This window comes from Salvelinus namaycush, chromosome 20 (assembly GCF_016432855.1).
Source record: "Salvelinus namaycush isolate Seneca chromosome 20, SaNama_1.0, whole genome shotgun sequence".
Taxonomy (NCBI): Eukaryota; Metazoa; Chordata; class Actinopteri; order Salmoniformes; family Salmonidae; genus Salvelinus; species Salvelinus namaycush.
Genome location: NC_052326.1, coordinates 39,776,855 through 39,801,529, shown reverse-complemented (window position 1 = coordinate 39,801,529; position 24,675 = coordinate 39,776,855). Strand labels below are relative to the sequence as shown.

Below are 24,675 nucleotides of genomic sequence, written 5' to 3'. Positions count from 1 at the left end.
TTAAGAAACCGAGTTCTGCTGGAACTGCGATGGAGAGGACAATGTAAAATAAAACAAAAAACCTGAGCTAGCAGTGAGGTTCAGGTTGGCAAGATAGTGTAAAATGGTTGTGTGTGACACTGAGCACCAGAAGTTGTCCTGATTGCATGTGATGGAATGCCAGTAATTGTCATTGGCCAGAAATTAAGTCTTGCAGGACAGGGTGGTTGTACCATGTGTTTCTGACAGGTCAATAATGTGTCAGCCATTTGTTTGGCTTATTATACTAAACTGTGTTGATATGTGGTAAAAACATCCACTGTTGTCAAAGTAAAGCCACTGTGTGACTGGTTGGTTGTTCACTCATTGATATCACAAATGTGTAGGGCTAGACTCGCTTTGGCAGAAACACACCTGTTGAGAGAGACTAGTTTAGGTTTACACTACACATCCAGTCCAAAAAGTACCCCCAAATGTACCTTTCTCTATCATCTACCATTTTCTCTTGGAACATGAGGGCACATACAGTAAGAACAAATATACAACTCTGATGGTTTTGTTTTGTGCGTGATAGCATACAAGTTTTACTTACATTTCATGGGGAGCAGAGAGGTGGTTTGACACTGAGGGAGGGACAACAAGGGGAGAGAGGGGGGATATCGTGCTAGGACCGTACGCAACACAGACTTATACTGCCCCGACACCTCTGACAGTGGGGACAGACAAAATCACAGGACATCACACACGCTATACTTAGTCACAAAACCTTCGCAGCCCTACATGGTAATGTAGATAAACACTGTTCACTTGCGGTGGTTGTTATCAAGCACTCTAGGAAAATCAACAGTGGTTCGCTAGCTGCATCCCATCCTTCTATGGGGTCCCATACTACTTCACAAGTAAACACTATTGTAACAACCAGACCTGGGTTAAAAAGCTATTTTAAATCATTTCAAATACTTTAGCTGGGCTTGATTATTCCATTGCTCCAGGCAAGCTCAGAGGCAAAACGGCAAACTCCACCTATCTGGCACTCATAAAGCAAACTCTCCAAGTATTTGAAAGATTTCATTCGTTTTTTAACCCAGGTCTGTTATTAACAACCCCCCAATAATTCCAGGGTCAATGAAGAATTAAACAACATTTAAAAATAAGAGAAAGATCTCATTAACAGAAAAAAAGGGAAAAATAGACAAAACGCTTCTTCTCAAAAGCTGATTTTCACAGTTATCATATTAACATTATTCCATCTTATCTCAACATATATATATTGGATATGATGCAGCAATTTATTTTCTATAAAGCAACAAAAAGAATGAATAATGTGCACAATTAAACAAAATCAATTTTTCTTCTATCAATCTTGTTTAACTGTGAATATTTTAGAACATTTAATACAATATGAACACTAGTGATGATGGTTGCCCTCAGCTTCCTGTAGAAATCTAAAACAGCCTATCAGAACAGTGTTAGTTTTCTTTTCGTGCTTCTTTCAAACAACCAATGGTGTGCGTCTGTCTACACAGTGCCATCCAGAGTCTGTTGTCCCAAGGTGCTTGAGTTAGCCTGTTTGATGATGCCCTCCATGTCCTGTTTACCACACCTACAGAAACCCAACACAAGACAAACAAGTGTTACCAAGTCATATTGACCTAGTTCTCAGGTTGGAGAGAAACTAGGATTTCTGAAAAGCTTTTGGAATGTTTTCGGAGTTTTGCAACCCTAGAAAACAAGACAAATATATTAAACTATTATTATTCAACCTCAATAAGTGTTCTCTTATTGGTCCTCATCTGACCTATTAGATGCATGGTCTTACCCAGAGAGTGGTGCGTTCCCTGTCCTGTCATTGGTCTGCTGCTGGTGCTGGTCCAGCTCTGACAGAATCTTCAGGATACTCAAGGCAGCCTGTAGACAGAGGGAGGATGTGGAATATTTGATGTAGCCTATATCATCATTTCCCTATTGCTTGTGCCTGTATGTCTGATTTAGAGCATCAGCGTCGTGTTTAGAGGGCACATGTGTAACTTTGTGAATATGTCCAATATACTTTCTTTAATAGCAATGCAGTGCCTTAGACCGCTACGCCACTTGGGAGACCAGCTTTTTTTTTGCTACGGTGTGCCCTAATAAACAAGATCCTGGTCTAAACACTAAAGCTCCTTCAGTGTGGTTGTGTGCGAGTCTAACCATGTCGTGACAGGACTCCACGTCCTTGCCTATGCCGTGACTGATGAGGGGGGGCTGGGAGGAGCAGTTGATCAGCGATACAAATTCATTCTTGTTGTTTTTGGGGAAGTCTTTGTATTCCACCTGCAAGAAAAGCAACAGAGGATATTAATACTAACATTAACACTAACATCCACAAAACATTAATATAGTCGTTTCAAAAACGGGGTCGCGACCCCAGGAACTGCAGTGGGATCGCCCAACAACAACAATAAGGTAGAGATTGTATGGGACAACATGCAAACATTTTTGAGAAAGATAATTTAAAAAATGTAATAATATTGAGTAAATATACTTATCAGTTTCTTATCATTTGGATAAGAGATGAAAATGTAATGAATTGAAGGTTATTTGTTGATGTAAAAATGTATGAATTTACTGATTTTAAAGTTGGGGTGGGATGGAGTAGCCAGAAATTTGTGGGAGAAAAAATTATGTCCCCAGATATTCTGGCGGGGAAAAAATGCGGTCCCCACTGAAAAAGTTGAAATACCACTGCATTAATAAAAAGGTTTAATTGTGTGTGTGTGTGTTTGTTCGTGTGCGCACACATGCATGCGCACCATTGTGTCTATGACTACCTGTAGTCCCTGTACATTAGGCCAGGTAGCTGAGCAGTTTGGAGAGTCTGGTCAGGAACCCATGGGGTAGGTGTTTGTGTGAGTTAACGTACATGTGTGTGTGTATGTGTGTACCTGCAGTCCCTGTACGTTGGCCAGGTAGCTGAGCAGTTCAGAGGGTCTGGTCAGGGGTCCATGGGGTACTAGATGACCCACACTGTTCTGGCTCTTCAGAATGGTATCGGCGGTCAGGGAGGCACCAGCGTAAAGCAGCTCATTGGCGATGATGGCCGTCAGGGTGGCCTTAATATAATAATAACAATACTGTTTATTTGCATAGTGCTTATCTTGCTAATCAAAGACACTTTTACAACAAAATATTGAAGAAGTAAAAGAGAACATCAAAGGACTAAAATAAACATACAAACTGTGAGGTAAAAGATAGCAGAGCTAAAATAATACCATGGCTAATTCCACTAAAACAAAGGGACACACCTTAGCAGGGTTGGCCCGGGGACCGTAGTCCTTGTTCTGGTGCCCCTGGCTAGGGCTGGCCCCTACAGCCTGGGCCACCTCGGGCACCATGAGCAGGATGCCTGCTGGGAGCTGCTGGTGGCTGAGGAAGGGCAGGCGGTAGTCCTCCTCCTTGGAACCTGAGAGATGGGGTGAAGGGTCGCCAGAGACATAGTCATGTAAAACAGGAAGGAAGGAGAACACGGAATGAAACACCCATGTAATGTAAAAGTATCCCACGTTCCAAAATACTAAATCAGTCATCCCGCATAACACTCTGGGGGAAGTTTGTGGATTACCTATGCTCCCCAAAAGAGACAAAATGGTTTAAGTCGAGTAAGTAAAATGTCTCATACCAAATCCAAACAAAGTGTACTGCATAAAACAGTACATATCAAAATATGTGTAGTTTCAACCCTGCGCCTGAACCACTCACCCAGCGACTGGCTCTCCTCCACAGAGCCTGGCTCAAAGAAGGTCACTTTCCTCCCGTCTCCATTTTTCTTCAGTGGAACCTTGGGTCACATGATCAACAGAAAGAATACACGTCAGTTGACGGCTCAATGGTCATTCAAGTCAATACAAACTATCTCTGCTATGTACTACTGGATAGATAAGCACATGAGTGGAGTCTAACTAAACCAGTGGTCTGGATGGGATGCCTCTGGTGGTTCTTGGGGACCTACTGTACCTTTTCGTCCGTTTTGAGCGCAGGTTTGTGGGGCTGCGGCTGAGGCACTTTGAAACCTAGAAGCTCCAGCATCTTCTCTGCTGCGTTCTTCTTCGCTACCTTCTTACTGGGGCCCAAGCCCTCCGCACATTGACCACACACCGTCACCTGGTGACCACAACTACAGGTCAGAATCAGAGAACCATAGACACTAGGGAGATCTGAGAGAACTGGCCTAGATAGGCATACACACTATGGCGCAAGCTCCACATTGCCCTCTGATAGGCTAGGTGTTATATTGCTCACACCTGTCCAATCCCGTCAGACCTACACAAGTGCCCTAGGCCAATAGTATGGGGTTGATTTGGTCAAGAGCAGGTAGTGGTAGGCTATGTGCCAGGGCCTCCTGTCTCACCTGCATAACAAACTCCCTGCGTCTGGGCAGCCCCCTCTCTGTCAGCATGTTGTACTCTGGTTCCTTCTCTTTCTTAGCCTGCTGGATCTGAGCCAGTCTGCTGATGGGGTTCATGCCCTGCCCATATTCTGGACTGGTCTGCAGCTGGAGGGGGACGGAGAGAACATGCACAAGATCAAACAATCCTATAAAACAATTTTCCGACCCTGCAAAAGCTTTCCCCATCACCCCTTCTCTCCCTTCTGTTGCCCTTTAAGAATTAACAATGGCCTTCTTAGAAGCCCTTGTTCTTTTTAATGATGTACTCTACTCTCCCTGACCTCATCCACCTGGTCCTCTCACCTTAATGATGGACTTGGTCTTCTTCTTGATGCGTGCTGGCTGCATCTTTTCCACGCAGGGGATCAGCTGGGGCAGTCTCCTCAGTTCCTCCAGCACAGCTGTAGCTGCCAGCTTCTTAGCGATCTTCTTACTCTTGCCCTCGCCCTCACCACAGAAGTCCCCCACCGCCACACGCACCATGAAGCTCTTCATGTGGGGAGGACCTGCCTCCTTGAGAACCTGTGGGAAGAAGTAAGGGAAAGACAATTAGAAAAAGACTTGGAAAGGTATATCCTCAGGGGAGAGAACATAATTAGTTCCACTATATAACTGGACTGTTAGTTGAGCCAATGCAGGACCAAAGCCTACCTCAAAGTTGACAGGCATGTTCCTCTTCAGTGCGATCTCAAACACCTGGCTGATTTCTGATTTGTTGAGGTTCTCTTCAGTGTCTTCTCCATTCATCTGAAATGAAATAGTTTGTGTCAAAACATTCTATCTGACAGCTGTGTATGTTGCAGCAGAGTGGCTATAAGATGCAGCGGAATTGCTCTGTGTGGCAGTATTGAATCAAATATGTGCCCTTCACGTTGTGAAGCAGACCGGTGTAGTGATCCATGTAGCAGGTGTTGCACTTTGGGAACATTTCTGGTATTTTGCCCAAACTTTCATCCAACTTTTTCCAGGAATCCCAGTTGGAGTATTCCCAGAAACAGAAAGGAATAAGCAGGGACTGTTCCATCCCTAGTGTTTTCTCCCCAGTTCTGACCCCAGGCAGTTCTGACCCCAGGCAGTTCTGACCCCAGGCAGTTCTGACCCCAGGCAGTTCTGACCCCAGGCAGTTCTGACCCCAGGCAGTTCTGACCCCAGGCAGTTCTGACCCCAGGCAGTTCTGACCTCAGGCAGCTGCTGCAGCAGTATGGGCTCCTTCTGCAGAGTCTTCAGGGCCTTGGAGGCGGCGTCGTGTTTGGCGAGCTGCCGCGTACGCCCCTTCCCGTGGAACTGCTGGCCCCCGATGTTCAGCTCCATGTGATACAGCACCGGCCCCACCGGGGGAAATGGGTAGTAGTACCTGACCACACACCGAGAAGACAGGAGACGCTCAGGTATAGCTTTTACTGACCGACTTACCTAATCATGCTGTCCTCCAATAAACGCCTGGGGCATTAATTGAAGTTTTACAATGAATACCCCCCCAGAAAAACAAATGGACGTACTGTTGCATGGAGCGTTGGTAAGGCCCCGGGGCCCTGATGTTGTAGTTGAAGCTGGGTGGTCTCATCCCGGGGTAAGGGTCTATGGGCTTGTACATAGGCTTCATCCCTAGCTTCATACAGAGGGAATTCAGCTCCACTGTTTGCGTCATGCATTCTACTGTGGTAGTACACACACAGACGAAACAGAAAACAAACAGAACACATTAAAGAACAATAGGCACCAAAACTTGAATACACCTAGTGATCAAACTCAAACCCTATTTAATGTAGACTACTTAATGCCACTGACTATCAATGTTTCCCTATCATGATACTGAGCAACTCAAAGTGATGACCTGTGTTGTTGCGGGTATTGTTCCTCATGCTAGGTTTGGGCATTGTGGTCTGGGCCAAGGCTGTGGCAGCTGCAGAGTGTTGGGCCTTCTTTATGCTGGTCCCCTCTGCCTCCCAGTGCTGATCCCCTAGCGATAACCGCACTGAGAAGATCTGGGAGAGTAAAGAAACAGAAGAGAGAAGTAGATAGGGATACATCTCTGTTATAAGTATTAAAGAGCAGGAAGGTAGACATAAAAAGCACACTGATGACTGATCTTTCCAGGCTTGTGTTCAGTTGGCCAGAAATGGTATGGCACTATCTGAACTTGTCCAACAAGAAACATTTGTTTTTATTATCTTTTGCAAAACCTTTTGCTACAGTGAGTGTATCCTTATAAACACGACCTAAGTTTGCTAGTGAGTACCAGTGGCTGGGTTGTTGAGTTACCTTGGAGTGAGCTGGTCCTTGCTCACAGAGCAGCTTATACTCAGGCTGGATCTTATTGAAACGGGCTAACTCATTCACCAGACACATGGGGGTCTTCTCTTTAGGGTTTGCCATGTTAGATACTAAAAACAAACAAACAAAAACAGATAAGCCCATTGAGAGAGACACACAGACAGCTTTGACACACACACACACACACACACACACACACACACACACACACACACACACACACACACCTGTGGAGGTGGGGCTGAAGGGAGTGGCTGAGCCCAAGGGCAGGGCTGAGCTCCGGAGAGGGTGACTGGCGCTCTCAGAGGGCAGGGGACTCGAGGCACAGGGGATGCTGTACCCTGGCTGAGGCTGAGACAGCTGCTGCATGGGGCTGGCAGCAGCGCTGGACATAGGGTTACCCGGACACTGGAACATACTGGCTGGTTGGGTTTAGGTGAGTCAGGCGGTTAGCTCAGGTTGAGTTGAGGTGGGTGCTTTTCAGTGCAGCAGCGATAGACGTTTAGTGTTTATTGGATTTTGAGAGGAGTGACTGCAAAGATCTCCCTGAAGAGGATAACAAAGACAATGGTATAGAGTTTGTTTTGGGGTAGCTTGTTAACTGCATTTTGAGATGCCACATTCGCATCACTACAACAAAGCCCACTGTCAGTGCCTTGCACAACTGGCTTTCAGGGGCCTTTGTTGTTCCAGGCCAGCAGTGACAAGACAGAGCAATTAATACGTTGCAACACCTGACAACACCCATGCATGAAATGGTTATAAGGGTGCTGTGATTTTGCGTCAGACATAAAACATGAATGGATTGCAATATATCCAATACAGAGAACATTCAAACGACAGATATTTCCCTGCAATATGGCTAACATAGTCAGTATACCTTAATACCAAACTTGGTGAGAGGACAACTTTAGAAGAGTGTGTCGTTTGAAGGTTCTTTGTAAGGCGTGTTCCGCTAGCTACAACTTAGCTAACTTACGTTAGCTGTCTAGCAAGCTGGCTAATTTCGTTTCATAACACATAACTTACCTACTAACGTTAGTATCCAACTTCTGGTTGTCTAGACAAATTAATGTGGTTGTGCCATTTGTTTGCACGCTTGTTAAGTACCGGTAGATAGCTATCGAACCAAGCCTAATATTAAGCTAGATATGCAAGTTATCTAATTATCGAGGCGACGTCAATACATTTCACACACGGCGTTTGTATTTTAATTTTAAATGTGCTTTGAAAACAACTACAGTATAGTTATATTTTGCAATGACACGTTTGCATCCGGCATAGCTACATCTGAAGCACTGAGCTTATAAATGAACGATCCGAAGCCGCAAGCTTAGCTATCTAACGTTAGGTAACTCCTGCAGCAAATCATGTCTGGCTAGCATTTAGCTAGCGTCTAAGAGTCGTCTAATAAACCTCACCTCGTTATCTTTCTGTTCAGTTCTTAGTTATTCCATTTGGATACGTTGCTTAAGTGTGGTATTGGTTTGTTTTTGCGCCGGTTGTGTAGGGTTTCCGTGTGATTTTGGATCAAAATGTTTCTAGTGAAGAGATGGGGGAAAGGCAGACAAGGCAAACACTAAAGAGAATGGCCCAATCTTGGCTGTCTCTTCCGGGAAATGACATCGTTCAGCTAGGAGGATGTCTGCCTGTAAAGTGGACTATTTTGTAGCTAATGAATGAACATTAGATATTTCATAGTATAGACATACATGTCTGTTAGCCACAGACAAGCACATCCATAGCTCCAATAAAGGCTCAGAAACCTTTTGTGAAGACTACATATGAGAGTGGCCACACCTAGGCCTGTATTTTATGCGGGATATCTCCCGTTATAAACCTTGTGATGCATGGGTGAATCAAAACAGACAACACAAATTTAACAACCATAAATGTCCTCAGCAAATTTATTTTGTCAGTGACTGACCATAAGCTGCTAAGAACATGAACTTACATTGAGAAATCTTCACAACCATGATACAAAATAAAGAAATGACAAACCTAAGCTTATTCTGCTCTAAAAAATATAAAATCCATGATTGATTCACTATAAAATATTGCTTCTCTATCACCTAATTCTTCTTCCTGTGTCCATTCTACGATGAGGACAGTGAGCGTGTGACAGTGGCCGTGTACCAGGTAAACTACATTGCAGACATTTGCATTGAATCAACCAATGGTTGTGTGCCATATTATGTGGTTAGCTAATATGTTAAACACCTATCTAAGTATTTTGGAGATCTGGCAGGTGTCTGCAATGTAGTCAGCCAGGAACATGTACAGTTGTTAGAGGTTTCTACAAGTTGTACGCCTGACGTATGTTCAGTGAGTCTCGAAGCATCAAGTCCCGCAGGCGCCACAGTGCGTCTGCCATCGTCGTGTGGGCTCCCTTGCTCTTCAACCAATGGGAAGGGAGCCTGCTCTCCTGCTCTTTGGACAGGTGGACATCTCTCCTACGTGCTGTGGAAATTACATAATGGAAATGTGACACTTTACCCATCACAAGTAATAACACAAACCCCAAAAATTCAACAATAAATGACACCTAAGAGGACAGCTATTCAAGAGAAAGTTAGAAAACATGGTAGTACAGTGAGAAGGAAATTGTTGTAGTTCATTCAGTATACTGTAGGACAGGTGCATGGAAAGAAAATAGGTGTAACGGATGTGAAATGGCTAGCTAGTTAGCGGGTACGCGCTACTAGCGTTTCAATCAGTTACGTCACTTGCTTTGAAACCTAGAAGTAGTGTTGCACCTTGCTCTGCAAGGGCCGCGGCTTTTGTGGAGCGATGGGTAACGACGCTTCGTGGGTGTCGGCTGTTGATGTGTGCAGAGGGTCCCTGGTTCGCGCCCGTGTCGGGGCGAGGGGACGTACTAAAGTTATACTGTTAGATTGATGCTGTTGACCCGGATCACTGGTTGCTGCGGAAAAGGAGGAGGTTGAAAGGGGGGTGAGTAACGGATGTGAAATGGCTAGCTAGTTAGCGGGTACGCGCTACTAGCGTTTCAATCAGTTACGTCACTTGCTTTGAAACCTAGAAGTAGTGTTGCACCTTGCTCTGCAAGGGCCGTGGCCTTTGTGGAGCGATGGGTAGCGATGCTTCGTGGGCGACCGTTGTTGATGTGTGCAGAGGGTCCCTGGTTCGCGCCCGTGTCGGGGCGAGTGGACGGTTTAAAGTTATACTGTTACATAGGCAAACGCAGTACAGAAGAACAGCAAATTTGTGAGTAGAAATATACCTTTGAGAGATTGGTCCCACTTGCTGACAGTGTTGTTCTCTGCGTTCAGGCCCTCAATGTACTTGAGGTAGGCCTCAGAGTGGAGCACCCTCTGGGTCTTGGGCGGTGGAGCCACGAACATGGGGGTCGTGGGCTGGAGGTGGGAGGGTTGCCCTAGCTGGCCAATGCCTGGGTATGGTGGAGGGGCCTGCATCCCAGGCTGAGGGAGATACAGGAAAACAATAACTTTCCCACTGCATTTGGATACAATATAACATATGGAACTAATGGAAATCCAATCAGGAATCATACACAACATGCAAATAGTTCCAGATGATAGAAAACAGTATCAGTGCAGTAGCTCATTGGTCATTGTAAGTTCGACTTTTACCTGTTGCATGTAGTGGTGGCCTCCGGGACTTCCTTGCATGCCATTCATACCAGGACCCATCATACCTATCACAACGAATTCCCACAAAATCGTGACAAGACGGCAAGCACTGTTGTATGAGGGTAATAGTTGCTGCATGATACATTCATAGTGTAGGCTATATAACATGGTGGATGTGCATAGAACGCATGCTGTAAAATAAATGTGTGTGATCTTTACAGAAACTGGCGAGATAGAGGGTTAGCTGTAGTCATAGCTCCACAGGCATTACATGGTTTGTTCATGTGTTAATTGAGGCGAGCATGGATTCCGATGTTTGAGAGAAATTAGATATGAGAGTAGATGTGTAGAGAAGTAAGTGTGTAGAGAATTAAAGGACGGTGGAACCCCTGTAGTGCTTGACGGACAGACGGACTGAAAAGGTAGTCAGTCGCACACTATATAGCTACGATGCAGAGCATCTTCAATTCAAACTGTCTGTCTGCCAGGCAGTCAAGCAAGCACCTCTACTCTACACACTACCTTCTTTACTTTCAATTTGTTTTGTTCTGCTGTCTGCAGCTCACCAACTCTGGACTGCACTTTATCTCCCAGCAGACAGAGATGTTTGGCAGCCTGAGTGGTCAGTGGGCCAACACAGCACAGCCTGCCTGTAGACCAGGTAAGCCCCTCCAGCAGGAGAGACAGACACGACTGACTGGGAGCTACTGACTGACCAGGACACGTATGGCCTTGGCCTGAAGTGGACGGTGGCTGGTTGTGGGTCCTTACCCGGGTGGGGCATGCCAGGGTGGTACCCAGGCATACCTGGCTGGAAGTGTTGGGGGGGCATCGAGCCCATATGGTGAGGTGGCATTGGGCCCATACCCAGCAAGCCCTCATAGGGGCCCTGCATGGGCATACCGTAGGGGGGGCCATAAGCTCCCATCATGCCTTAAGAGGAGGAGGCAGGGAACGGACAACAACATATCCATGCATAAGTGACATGCAACTGACATGCATTACACATATTAAATAATATATATATATATATATTTTTTAAATTGTTCAACCAGTTAGTAGGCAAAACAAGCATGGTGTTACTGTATACATGCTGATGGAATGAAATAAAAAGGTTAAATAAAACAAATACTCTTCTTGGTCAGTCGCTCTGGATAAGAGCGTCTGCTAAATGACTTAAATGTAAATGTAAATGGTCATGCAGTTGATTTGGATCATGCATTTGATGCAAAACAAATAAACTGAATACTATACATTTTAATTAGTAGCAACATAAACAAAAACAACCACAGCCTATAATGAGGATGCAGTTGAAAGGCACTGGACAATTTTCAGATAGGAGAAAAAGGTAAATAAATAAAGGTTGAATCGTTTTAGCAGTCCAGTTTCATTATTTCCTGGTTGTTGCTAAGTCCCAAGCGATCGTGCTGTCTCCCTGAATCACAAATCAACCCCTAGCCCCTATTCTATAGAAACGTATGCACATCTGTGTGCTTAGGGGCTAGTGGTGTATTTGGGTTTCACTGCCTGTCTCTGCGAGTAAGGGGTTACCTGGACCAGGCGTCATTCCCATCATGGCCCCTACTGGGGTACCTGCTCTAGGGGATGCTTGCTGCTGGGCTGCCCTCTCCCTCTCCTGCTGCTCCACCACCCTGGCTGCCCGCTCTGGAACAAACAGTAACATGCATGCTTAGATAGATTCATAACGCTAACATTGAAGGGACATTACAGTCCAAAATCAAAGTTCGTCAGATGTTTGGCATGGGATTTGGACTACTTTCGTGACCTGAAAACAGATTATGGAGTGTAATAATGTCCCTTTAAATAATGACATTGTCACCTGGCTGGTACATTGATTGCATGATTGCAGATCTCAACCAGTGTATGAATCTACTGGTGTAACTAAAAGGCTCTGTATAGACACCTCAGTACTAGCATGCTTCCCTGGCCTTCCTACCTTCATACTCCACTTTCTTGGGAGCCTCCAGGTTCCTCCACTCGGTTCCCACCAGACGGCTGAGCTCCCCAAAGGAGAAATCAGGGTGGCGGGTCTTGATGACTGAACGCATCTCACTGCTGAACAGGATGTAGCCGCTCATGTTCATCTTTCTCTTGGCTCCATCCTTCTTAGACACACCCTTTACCTTGGGCGTGGACTGTGAAGAGAAACAGGGGGTAGATGGGTCAATTAACAGTAACACGTACAGTTAATGAATTCAAGCTCAATTCCATAAAGAGATAGATTGAGAGGCCCTAGGTAGTGATGTCTTGCCTGGGTAGTGATGTACACATTGGTTTTGTAGGAGTGTGTGAAGAGCTTTAAGATCTTGGAATGATGGTAATGGGTGTAAAATCTGGGTAGGGCTGTGTGTGATGCATGAGTGGCTGAATGGAGGGGTTATGTGGGGTTGGGTGCGTTTTTGCTTGGAGGTAAGAGACTTGTTGGGGCAAAGGTGGGTGTATGCATGGAGGTGGAAGGGTAAATCTGTTGAGGTGGGTTGTGTGTGGGCAGAAGGGTACAGCATTTGGGCAAAGGGTGTGGGTGCGTGGATGTAAGACCTGAGGAGGGGTGTAAGGCATGATGTCCAAATCGCTTGCCAGAGGGGTCTGCATGATGGGCATGGAGGGAGTCTCTGGAGCCTCGTCCTCATCCTCCAGGTCATTCAGATCCTCATCCCCCTCATCCATGTCTGCCAGCTTCATCTCCAACTCTTCAATCTTCTTATTCAGCAGAGGAGACGGCTCCTTCTGGGGCACTATCAACTTCCTGGATATGAACCAATCAGAGAAGAGGGTTGATACCAGCCAGACAAGAAACTCACATATGCTATCAAGTGAATAAAATCTTTGGCTGCAGTTCAATTCTCTTCCCTTGTTCTCCCTGAAGTGAGCAGAGCAGCTTTCTTAGCCTGTGTGTACACCGGTCCAATCCATGAGGGGGAGTGAATTAGTTCAGTGCACACTTAAGGGGGAAATTGGAATAAACGGAATAGGACTTTTACCTGTTCTATGTTAAAGGCCCAATCAGCAGTTGAAACTATAACAAAGCTGTCTCCCGACCACTGTTTCTGTAAAAATCTGAGAGATGCGGCTGGAGAAATGTAATCACTCAAATTTATGGACAAAGCTATGGATGCAAGGACTGACCATCCATGTTATTAAAATTATAGTTTAACCATGTTGAGGCTATACAGTGTTTGTTTACAAACATTGGAGAAAAGAAAAAAAGCTTATATTTTGGGTTCTGATGGGGTACGACATTTGAACTAAGTTCATGAGGCATGCATAAGTTATAATCTTCTAGAATCAATGGGTACATAGGATTCATGCATATTTCCTAAATGGATGAAGCAACTGCTGATTGCCCCTTTAAATGTTCAGTATGTGAGTGGCTCCCACCTGAAGTAGTAGACCTCATCGTCCACCACCTTAGCGTGGAGGGAGAAGCGCTTTAGGCCTTTAAACTTCTTCATTTGCTTCTCACTCTCGATATAGCGGCTCTCGCACAGCAACACGTCCTCCTCAGACACCTCAGTGGGCCGACACGACAGGTAGTCCTTAAAGGACGACACCACACATTTACCTGCAGGAGGGAGAGAGAGAGAGTGATGGTTAATTACAGGACCACTCCAGGGGGTGCTATATGTCGGAAACAGTTTTCAGAGACTAGTCTGGCAAAAGTTTGATAATGTAAACAGCAATAATGTCTACATTTTAAGTGTAGATTGAGTATTTGCATGTAGTGCGGAAGCCCTGTGGTACGGTACCTATGACGCAGGTCATGGGACATGTCTCCTCCAGGTTGCTGAGAAACACCTCTCTCTTGTAAAACATCCTGGTGGGCTCGTGTTCAGTCTCCTCTGGGTGGATGAAGATGGGCCCGAAGAAGAACGCTGCTCCATCACGCACCCACAGCTTCTCTATCCTGTTACAGCCCAATCAATTAAAACAGAACTGTTAGCTTCCTAATTGTCACATTCACAGACCTAAACCACATTTCCATATTGAAAAACACAAAGCTGACTCAATTATATTTTTCTGGGACTTCACATCCCATCTCCTTCGTCTTCTTCTCAACCATATGGGAGAAGTAGGTCCAAGGTGCCTCCTCTCAGACCTTGTTCTTCAATAGATTTTGAGGAGGCAAGGATGCAAGGATTCGACTAAAGAGCCTCTCTCACACACACAATACATATGAAGAGAAATACTAGAAGGTTTGATTGACATACCTGCCGATGCGTGGTTTAATGAGCTCATGTGACTGGATGTAGACACAGTCTCCCACCTTCAGCCACATGTTGTTGTAGTGGAGCTGGTCATAGTACTGACAGCCTGGATCCCCTCCAGTCATCTCCACTGGCACATCCTCCCGCTCCTACACATCACACAGTAGGAGAGCACACACACTCAGTAACACCGATACAACAATATTCAGCTTTACCCCTCTAACACCGTTACACCTTTTACACTAAGTGTACTGTGCCGACTGATATTTTCCTTTCCCATTGTCCTTTACAGCACAGCTCCAGCAACTATGGTGGAAGCTTAACCAGTACAGCTTGTCTCAGTTTAGTTTGGCTCAGCTCAGTAATATTTAATACATTCCAATGTTTAGTGTTATTTAATATTACATCGGAGGTATTTGCCCAATGATGTGTTGCCTTACAAGTACAGTAATTGTGGTGGTCTTGTGTGTGATGGACATGTCCAATAAGCAGGACAACGGCATTTCACTCTAAAATAAAGAGACCCCCTGTGCTCAGTCTTCTCACCTTGTCGACGATGCTGCGGCTGCCGTTATCAGCCACGGCCAGCAGTTTCTCCTGATCACGTTTGGCATACATCGAGGCCACCCGGACGACGGGCAACGGCACGTCCCGAGGGACAAACCTCACGGCAGCTGGCACGGCCCACAGCTTGATCTTTTTAAAGGCCTTGTTCCTGGCAGAATAACGGGACTCACAGACGTACACGTCCTCTGGTCTGACTCCCTCAGGCTGCAGCTTGAAGTAATCCTGTAGAGGAAGCACACGGATGATCAGTGTGTTGGAGGGGATCAATTTAAAGCAAGGCAATGGCTAATCTTCATCACACAATGAGAAGTTCTTTGGAATACAAGGTGATTTGTAGATCAGTGATTCTGCGCCGTAGGACTGTAATGTGTGGTGGGGGGGGGGGTAAATCAATATATAATATCCTAATATGTAACTTTGATGATATAGCATATCTTTTTGACAGTATTGCGGTAGTTGGCTGTACCTGCATTAAAATAGGGAGTTTTAGGCACTTATTTCAATGACTGATCAAAACTTGTTTTTCATTGGCTCTCTCGTCACTCTACAGCAGACATATGGCGAGCAATATGTTTGGAACCTTGAATCGCAATTAAAAAAAAATCAGTATCAAATCGCAAACACATTGTATCGGCACCAAAGTATCGTGATAACATTGTATCGTGAGGTCCCTGGCAATTCCCTGCCCTAGCAGTCAGTGCATCTTATATTACAAATGACATTACAATTCAGCTCAAATAATGATGTTATCTAATCCAATAGATGAGCATAACATTTCAATTGAATTACATACATCTATGGTGCAGGTGTGTGTATTATCAGAACCGTTCAGATAGAGATATGACCTTACCTTGACAAACATGACCATGCATTTGCCCAGTATCTTGCTGACTAGTACTTTGTTGAAGTAGTCACTCTTGAAGACCTCTTGCTGGAGGAACTTGCGTGTTGTCAGATGGAAGGTCTCACCGGGCCTGTAGAACCAACAGCCATACAGCCACTTCTCACCTACACACATGGAAAAACAGAATAACACATTACTGACAGTAAAGCAGTGTGGGTGTCTCAAAGTGTGTGTCGTGTTGGTTACCTGCTTCGTCCTCCCACAGGCGCTCGATGCAGACGATGTGAGGCTTGCGGTTGGCCTCGGCTGGCTGCACGTAGACACAGTCTCCCACGTGGTAGGTGCTGTTCTCAAAGCTGCAGTCCTGACTGTACATCCTCTCTGGCCCCGCACCTCCCCCAGCTGGGTCCTCAGCCTTCTCTCCCTCCTCTGGAAGCCACATAGAATATGATAATACATCAACCTCACATTATATACGCTTCAGACTCAGTCACAATCACCTGCACTGACACACCCGGCCCCACGCCATCACACACACCTTTATTCTCCTCCTCCCTCTTCAGTTTGTCCTCCTCCATCTCCTTGGGTAGTTTCTCTCTCTTCTCCTGCTCTACGTCACTGTGCATGTGTTTAGAGGTGTAGCTGAGAGCCGGGGAGAGGAGGATCTCGCCGTTCTTACACAGCTCATCTCTGATCTTTATAAAGAACTGCTGCAGCTCCACCGCATCTTCAAAGATCTCAGAGTCTGTCCTGTGAAGGGACAGGGCAAGGCATGCAGGGTCAAAGGTTGAGGATTCACAGAGAGATCAGTTAGATTTAACTTGGTTCCTGGTTTAAGTTGTGGCATGTTTCAGCTTTCTATCAATGCTGCAATCTAGAATCAGATGCATAAACTCAAAACAAAGACTCAGAAAGGTTGGAGAGCAATTCAAAGCGACAAAGGCCTTTCTAATGATGTGCAGACTACATACCTGTGCAGGCGCCTGGCCTTCTCCAGCACCTCAAACATGTGCTCCTGGAACACGTCCAGCCTGCGGTAGCGTCCTCGCTCCACGTTGGCCCGGATCACGTCAAAGTTGAGCAGAGGCTTCTCTGGGCTGGCCGGGTCCTGTTGAGGTTAGTTAACTTAGTTTAATGGTCGTTCAGAACTTTTTATTAAAAACTCAATGACTGCTATTACAATAAACATGTTGAACAAATAAGAATTTCTAATAGCTACACATCTTTGTTTAAATCTTAAAAAGAGTCTGACCGGAGGCCATTTGAGTGCCGATTTAGTTTTGCCTGTTAGATCACACTGAATAAGATTACAAACAGTGGGCACCTGATCCTAGATCAGCACTCCTACTCTGAGAAACTGTGAATACGGCCCCAGGTAGGGTATGGACGATCTCCTATCTCTTACCTGGGCAGGGATCTCAGCCAGTGAGTCGCTGTAACACCTCCCCTCCTCGTCTTGGTGCCCGAGCACAGACATAAACAGGTTCCTGATCAGCTCCCTGACTAGCGGCCCCACAGCAGGGGGCGAGCCACCCTCCTCCACTCCCTCCTGAAGCCTGCGGGTCTCCAGGAGCACGCGGTGTAGAAGCAGAGCGTCGCGGTAGATCAGGCTCTCTGGCTCGTTGTAGGTACAGGCGTTGTTGAACATTAGGGCAAAGTCTTCCACCAGTGCATCCACGTCCTGATAACGGCCGCCCGCCATGTGGCTGGAGAACAGGAAGAACATAGGACTTCATTTATTTTCTATCGAAAAGGATTTGTCTTTTTTGCTTTATTGGCTCCCAACCCCAGACACACACAGAGGTTGGAGCACAGGGCGCACTTTAGGGGATAAGTGCCTTTCGCAAGGGCACAACACCAGAAGATGGTACATCTAGGATACTGATACCAGAAACCCTTCAGTTGCTGGCTCACTCTGCACCAGATTCAAACAGGGCTAACTTACAGTTCCTGGCCCAGCTCTCTAACCTCTCAGCAACCTCACCTCTAGCTAGCCTGTAGCTTACCTGCGCAGGCGCTCCATGTCGATAGGCCTCTTGATGGTGGAGTAGTAGTCAGGTAGCTCGGCGCGGGACGGAAGGCGCAGGAAGATGGTGGAGATACGTCGCCCCCTGCCGTCTGTGTAGTTCCTCACAGCATCATACAGCTCATTGAGGCGCTGCTGCAGCGGGGTCAGGTATTTATTGGACTTCTTAGGAGACGCGCCACTCTTTCCTACAGATAGAGATGGCGAAAAACATGCATGTGAAAGGGACAAGTAAACACAAACTACAAAAAGATGAGAATTTTCATGTAAATGTTATCAAAACAACAATATACATTTAGCCTTACCTCTTGTTTTTTTATTACATATTTCAGAAGTGCTGTTAAACACCCATAGAAAAGAGTCAAACATACTTAGTTTGAGCTTAGGAGATCCCATGTTGTCAGTGCCCTCCTCAGGAGAAGCTCCTAACTCCTTCCTCTTGTCCTTCACTATCTTCTCCAGGATGTCAGCATCATCATAAACCTTCACAGCAAAACACGTCATTCAATCCTCCCTCCCATGTTGTACATTTAGCCCAGGGTGGTGTTCATTAGGGCATAGCAAAACAATTCTGTTTCTTATTGGCCAGGTTCAGGTAATAACTCCCCGTTTTACTTTATCTTATGCCTACTGAACACTTTGTGACATGGCCCTGTGAGTGATTGGTCCTACCTGAGATCCCTCCTCGTTATAGTGGCGTGCGTTGCGGAACATCAGCCTCATGTCGTTCATAAGGGCCTCTTCGGTGGCGTAGCGCTCTGAGCGGATGTTATGCTCCATAGTCTTAAGATCCATGGGCTCCAGGATCACCTGGTAGTAGGGAGGAGTTAGGTTTATAGATTAGCCGATCTACAGCATCCGTATCCATACCAACATTAGGGAATCAAAAATGTAAATGTTAAAGTAATATTTTCCATTGCTGGACCAAGATCTATGTTTCAAATAAACAAGATTCTGCTTTGATTTAAAATGTGTGGCTTTTCTCCACTGCAATAGGATGTCCAGTACGCCTCACTATATTCTGTTAGGGGGGGAAAGAGGGGGGGGAAAGAAAAAATAACTTTTCATCTTTGTCTTAGCAGCCCTAGCAAATCCCCAACTAGTGGAATGTGAAAACCTGGTGTTGACTTCATGCCTACCTTGTAGTAGTCTGCGTAATCCTTCTTGGAGGGCTTCACCATGAACAGATCACAGAGCCTCCGGTTGGTCCCTGCCTCTCTGGCTTCAGTCACTGCAGCATACAGTGCCTTCATACGGTTCTTCTTCACATTCTTCTTATGGCTAAATGGCAAGAGGTGGTTGTATTCAATAAATGTTTTTATAAAAAGTATGAATTTCAGCAGGGCCACAGTTATACAGGACAAAAATAGGTACAGATAAAATGACTCAATGTTGTTGCTAGAAAATCGCACGACCAGTTATCAAAACTCAACTCCACCTCGATATAAGAGAACGGAGTTGGGCCGCCTGTAGGCAACTTGAATTGAGTCTAATTACCTTGGCAAAGGGTAAACTTAAAAGCAGGAGGGCAGCAGATGTAGATAAACACACAAAAAAAAGTGAGAATGAAAGCTATAGGTGGTTGACTTGGTGTGAGATGTCAACGATTGCATCTATCTAGATGTGGTAATGAAAGAAAGAGAGAGCGAGGGAGGAGTGGAGGGTGGTCCTACCTTTTCTTCTTGGTAGCACTGCCAGTTCCTGTGTCAGAGGACAGAATGCTGTCCTGATCCTCTTCATCACCTCTCCTCAACAGCTCCCTCTTCTTCATCTGCAAAACATTCATTACATATCACAGTCAAGAATAACAATACTGTACTCACCATTCAGTCTTATATACACAGAAACACTACCAGAATTTACATTTCAATGTCTTGTATTCCTAGTTGCATTCCCAACTCACCAACAGAAAGAAATCCTACCAGTGTACTCTGAATGACCGTTCATTATATTCAGCACTTTCCTAAACAATCAACAGTATAAAAGGCAGATAAGGTCCAAGACCCTACTGACCAGCAGGATCTGCTGCAGCCGCAGGGCCCGTTTGAAGATGGCCGAGTTGGGCACGTTGTAGCGCTTAGCGTTCTCAAACATCAGAGTGAGGTCAGAGTCCATCTGCTCCACGCTCTGGTACTCCCCGTTCTTCATCTTCTCCCTGGGACAGAGGACAAGGTCAGTCATCATTCACTGAACGGATGGGTTTTATGTATATCCAAAGTAGCAACAGGAGCTGGGCAAAAAGAAGGTCCAAAGAGTTTTGCTGATCACAAAAAAATATCACATTTGGGAGAAGCAAAACAGCAAGTGGACATGATCTTTTCCTCCAGTTAATCATTCAATGACGTTAGTTACACGGCGAAAAACTCTCCATGTACAGTACCTATAGGACGATGTACTGTAGTAGCCTATTCCTACCTGATCTGCTGGAGGGCGATGGGTTGTTTGATCTGCTGGTAGTAGTCAGGGTATTCTTTCCTGGAGGGCACCTGGAGGAAGGGTTCAGAGAGGAGCTGTCCCTGGCTGTTCCTGCCCCCCCTCACAGCCTCGTATAGCTGGAACACTGGGTTACCCATGTCCATACTGGAGCTCAGGCACTCCGCCTCAGACTCACCCTCGTCATAACGCACAGAGCCTGGAACACATGATGACAGAGGAGTGCACACAATTAGTCACATATACTTAACCCTACCGAAACAACAAAGCTATGAAGAGGGTTTGGTCTCAAAGATTAAACAATTCAACTCTAGTTAGAGTGTGTATGTGTTGAGACAAACTCACCAGAGAGCAGGGCGTCCTCGTCACTCTCTGAGCCGTACTGCAGCGCCAGAGTGATGGCAGAGAGACGGTCTCCTTGGGCTGACCTCCGGTTCCTGATGCGGACACTGGTCTTTGTGGGCTCAGCATGGTCGATCTCAGTCTTTCTCTGGATAAAGACCTTCTTGATGGTGTTAGCATCCTTAACATCAAATTACAGAAAACATTGTGATTAGTGTGCTTTGTATAGCATCTACAGTACATTTTGAAAGTTGTAGACATGCAGTAAAATCTAGAGTACAACATAGCTCTACTGAAACTAGAGACTTTCAGCTCAATTGTACACCAGAACATATAATAAGAATACGGAAATGCAGTATAAAATATATTATATTTAGCATAAGATAAATATACCTTAAAAACCTGAGATCCTGGTTCATTGTATGTTTTTGCATTTTTCGCCAGAAGGTCAACATCCTTGGCCATGGCGGTGACACTTTTGTAGAACCCAATCTGAAAAAGACAAATAATCAGTAGTAGTCACAAAAGATCATGGTTAGGTTACACAGTTATTTCTTATATAATTATACAAAGCAAGAAATTATGTCAAGAAGGCCTATATTAACTTGTTTATGTATCAATATGCTTAAATCAATTAGATGTCAATCAATTCTACACAAATCACAATGCTTCAGGAGGTGAATAGGATACTTGTATTCTCTGAGCGATGGCTCTAAGATCAATGGGCTCCTTGATAACGGCATAGTAGTCTGGGTAGTGCATTTTGGAAGGCAGCTTCTGAAAGAGCTCACTGATGACCCGCCCTGATGTGTCCGTGTATGACACCACAGCATCCAACAGCTGCTCCAAAACCTCCTTCAGGCAGCTCGGTGGAGTCTGCAGATCAGAGCATACAGGAACAATAAGCTATGATCCCATGCACATCCACTGACTATGGAACTTGAGTTACAAGTGTTATAGCGCTTATAAAGAATGGTTCAATTTAGCTTGATAGTAGCAGTTGTAGACACAAAGTGATAATGAACAGTATTAGGTGGTTGACCTGACACGAGATATGAGCTATCGAGATTTTTTTATATTCTATGATAGATACACATGCACAGCAGCAAGGAAATCGAAGATCATGACAGAGGTAAAAACTGATTTGTCCAGATGATCTTTGAGCTTTACCTCGTCTTCAGTGGAGAGAGCAGGATTGTCCAGCATATCTTCACCATCGTCATCATCTTCATCACCATCCCCTGGCTGCACAAACTCATTCCTGATGTGGACGTAGAGTTCCCACAGCCTGCAGGCCGCCTTGTACTCTTCACTCTCAGCCTGACAAGTCAGAGATAAAACCATGACTAACCTGCAGTGTCTAAAGGATGTTTTTCCTACTACCGGTAGTCAAAGAGTAACAATGTTTGTTATTAGTCAAAGTGTAATGGCACAAAGTACAGCATAATCAAGCCTTCAATAGATTTTCATCTCAGAGTTTCCACTGAACATAGTGTGTGTGTCACCTTATAGTAGTTCTTGGCATTGTTGAACATAAGCTGGAAATCAGCAGTGAGCTGCTCCACATCTTGGTAATCCTCTGACTTGAGCTTCTGCTGGATCTTGGTCATGTCTATGGGCTGGGACACCACCTCATAGTAGTCTGGCAGGTTCCTGAAGGAGGGAGAGGCAGATAGAGAAAAAGCCTCCAGGTTACTTCTACATTACGTCTATGGTCATTTGGCATCAAATGTTAGAAAGTGGGTTGAAATGTGGAGGGACTACTTGGACATGTCAAAAAAATCAACAAGTTAAGTTTACTTTTACAAATGTTTTGTTACCGTGTGCCCTGATGAACATGACCCACCCATCTCTAATGTCAGATGGTACATTACCTTCTCTTTGGTACCCTGATGAACAGCTCACAAAGCAGCCTCCCCTGGTCATCCTTGTGGTCCCTGACAGTGTTGTACAACTCATGGCACACAGCAATCTGTTTAACACAAAACATGATCAAACAATGTGTGTCAAAGCAGGTTACAGTACACAAATCCAAGTTTGGGATACTTGGATTCACTGCATCACACGAATAAAACATGGCAAAGCTGCCCAAGTGTCAAACAACAAGGATGTTAATTAAGAATAACAAGCTCTATGTAAGGGGATAGTTAGTTTGGCCTGATCTCAATAATTTCATATATCAGCGCTATAACTAAGAAACTCAACTCACAGGGTCTACTGTAGGAACATTAAAGGCTCTTCGTCTCTTTCGTCCGCTTCCAGGAGTGGAGGATGCATCGTCAAAGTCCCCTCCGCTCACACTACTGGAGGGAGAGGTGGCCCTTCTTCTTTTCGAACTCATTGGCATAACTGATGGTACCTTCAAAATAACACACACCGCGTTAGCTTGGTGGCTAGGTAACGCTGCAACTTACTGTATAATATATTATACACACTGACTAGCCCTGTAACCGTAAATAATTGTTTGTTGAGACTAACTGACATTAACGCAAATATGACCATGTTCCCTTTAAAGTTGTTAGCTAACTAATTACTTAGCTTGCTATGTAGCCGCTAGTTATACGTTTATGCTCACGTTAGTTTGCTAGCTAGGTATTTCAAACGCGGGACACGGAGATCTTCGTATACTATTGGTTTATTTCGCTACCTAGCGATACTTCATTTAACTTAACCATAACAAATATAGAGCAAAGGTGGTAGCAGACCGTTAGCGCGTAGCTAGCTAATGTAGCTGCTAACATTCCAGCTACAAACAAAGGCGGGCGCCTAAATGTTCACTACACGCTCAAACAGAAATTCGATCAAATAACTAGCAAGCTAATTGTGATGTTAGCTACTTTGTTAAACTAATTTAAGCCAAAATGCAACGCTGGCTTACCTCAATTGTTGTATATTTCCCTGAGCAAAATAATGTGTTGTACTGAATATCTAGCTAAAGTCAATTCATTCGAAACGTTAGCTAGTCAAACTCCTCCCCATGATTGCCGGAAGTGACAATATACAGCTGCGTTCGATTTGGAAAAAGTGAGAAATAGCAAAAATTCCTTTCCTAGAGCTGGGGCCAATTCCAAACCTACAACATTATCCTAACCACCTGAATGGTTTACATTTGATTTAATGTAATAGATAAACTACCCAGTCTGAGGCACTGAAGAACTAGACTAAGTTAATTTGGTTGCGTTGAGAATGTGCCTTGCAGCTAACATAGGTAGATGTCTGGATGGTAACTACCTCAATACAGATTCGATTGAATTGACATGCAATATTAGTTAATCATCCGAATCAACATTATTTTGTTTTAAAATTCTGAAATTAAATCTCACACGAAATTTCTATTGTATATATATTGTATGTAATGAAATTGCACCCCCTCATGAATAGCCAGCTCAAATAGCTTATAATAACATCATCATGAAGTCTAATGCGGTATGTTAGCTTTAGGCAATACAATCCATGTCAGGCGATAGTTAATTTAAGGTAGGTCCAGATAGTCGGCTACTTTTTATTCAATGATTTAGGACTGTTTCATTTCCTGAGCTCTGAAGCCAGTACCCTTCTTGGCGTCAGGCGAGTAGCCTGAACTGGTCTAGCGATGCGCACAGAGAGCCAAACCTGAAACCGCCCATTGAGAGGGAGAAGGGATTCTTGAGCTCCGTGCATTCAGGTAAGATTTTAATTGTATTTGGATGCATAAGAAAATGTAACCACCTTTCAGTTTTTTGGCCTCGGGTATATTATCGCAGTCGACTATTCTATAGCCATCCTAATCCTATCCAACCGGAGCATCTTCGATTTTGCATAAACTATGTCTTCTTATACCGTAGCCGACAATTCATATCCAAGATGCTCTTATATGCTTGTAGACTAAACCCTTGAACGTTGAGAACATGCTTCGGCCTATGCACAGCGCACCCACACACTCCTTTCATTTTCATTTCAGCAATCGC

The 24,675-nt window shown here is 44.9% G+C and overlaps 2 protein-coding genes across 6 annotated transcripts; both read right to left on the bottom strand.

Moving 5' to 3' along the window:
* Window positions 1-538: 538 nt before the first annotated feature.
* Window positions 539-8,277, bottom strand: LOC120065332 (double-stranded RNA-binding protein Staufen homolog 1-like). Of its 3 annotated transcripts, none has more exons than XM_039016241.1 (16): window positions 8,101-8,277; window positions 6,907-7,225; window positions 6,668-6,789; window positions 6,240-6,390; window positions 5,905-6,061; window positions 5,585-5,759; window positions 5,057-5,152; window positions 4,709-4,927; window positions 4,367-4,510; window positions 3,973-4,119; window positions 3,718-3,796; window positions 3,264-3,421; window positions 2,904-3,071; window positions 2,170-2,292; window positions 1,799-1,887; window positions 539-1,582 (listed from the first exon to the last, which is right to left on the bottom strand). In XM_039016241.1, exons 2-16 carry the CDS (start codon window positions 7,094-7,096, stop codon window positions 1,498-1,500), a joined length of 2,103 nt encoding a protein of 700 aa, XP_038872169.1. In that variant the 5' UTR covers window positions 7,097-7,225; window positions 8,101-8,277; the 3' UTR covers window positions 539-1,497. The 3 variants fall into 3 exon arrangements, with proteins under 3 accessions (XP_038872169.1, XP_038872171.1, XP_038872170.1); XM_039016243.1 differs by having other exon boundaries at window positions 5,905-6,058; XM_039016242.1 differs by lacking the exon at window positions 8,101-8,277 and adding an exon at window positions 7,709-8,049.
* A 280-nt stretch (window positions 8,278-8,557) lies between these two features.
* LOC120065330 (protein polybromo-1-like) lies at window positions 8,558-23,706 on the bottom strand. 3 transcript variants are annotated; one of them, XM_039016238.1, is made up of 31 exons: window positions 23,607-23,706; window positions 22,938-23,087; window positions 22,603-22,700; window positions 22,234-22,381; window positions 21,899-22,048; window positions 21,419-21,604; window positions 21,122-21,220; window positions 20,732-20,909; window positions 20,369-20,585; window positions 19,967-20,108; window positions 19,627-19,724; window positions 19,093-19,234; window positions 18,626-18,763; window positions 18,325-18,436; window positions 17,934-18,141; window positions 17,333-17,633; window positions 16,899-17,035; window positions 16,466-16,677; window positions 16,174-16,356; window positions 15,934-16,091; window positions 15,063-15,305; window positions 14,520-14,665; window positions 14,058-14,215; window positions 13,690-13,873; window positions 12,850-13,057; window positions 12,248-12,446; window positions 11,842-11,955; window positions 11,062-11,223; window positions 10,291-10,355; window positions 9,921-10,119; window positions 8,558-9,139 (listed from the first exon to the last, which is right to left on the bottom strand). In XM_039016238.1, the coding sequence occupies exons 2-31, from the start codon at window positions 23,073-23,075 to the stop codon at window positions 8,976-8,978; spliced, it is 4,887 nt and encodes a 1,628-aa protein (XP_038872166.1). In that variant the 5' UTR covers window positions 23,076-23,087; window positions 23,607-23,706; the 3' UTR covers window positions 8,558-8,975. The 3 variants fall into 3 exon arrangements, with proteins under 3 accessions (XP_038872166.1, XP_038872167.1, XP_038872168.1); XM_039016239.1 differs by lacking the exon at window positions 11,062-11,223; XM_039016240.1 differs by lacking the exon at window positions 11,062-11,223 and having other exon boundaries at window positions 11,884-11,955.
* Window positions 23,707-24,675: the final 969 nt, after the last annotated feature.

Bases quoted from the DNA above. Each gene is read 5' to 3' on its own strand.
- LOC120065330 (XM_039016238.1), bottom strand. From the start codon at position 23,075: ATGCCAATGAGTTCGAAAAGAAGAAGGGCCACCTCTCCCTCCAGTAGT. The intron at 22,382-22,602 runs GTAATGTACCAT...TCCCTCCTTCAG, and splicing joins ATCAGGGTACCAAAGAGAAG to GAACCTGCCAGACTACTATG. The intron at 16,092-16,173 runs GTAACCAACACG...CCATGTGTGTAG, and splicing joins CCTGTGGGAGGACGAAGCAG to GTGAGAAGTGGCTGTATGGC.
- LOC120065332 (XM_039016241.1), bottom strand. From the start codon at position 7,096: ATGTTCCAGTGTCCGGGTAACCCTATGTCCAGCGCTGCTGCCAGCCCC. The intron at 6,391-6,667 runs GTAACTCAACAA...TTACTCTCCCAG, and splicing joins AAGGACCAGCTCACTCCAAG to ATCTTCTCAGTGCGGTTATC. The intron at 5,760-5,904 runs GTACGTCCATTT...GTGTGTGGTCAG, and splicing joins TACCAACGCTCCATGCAACA to GTACTACTACCCATTTCCCC.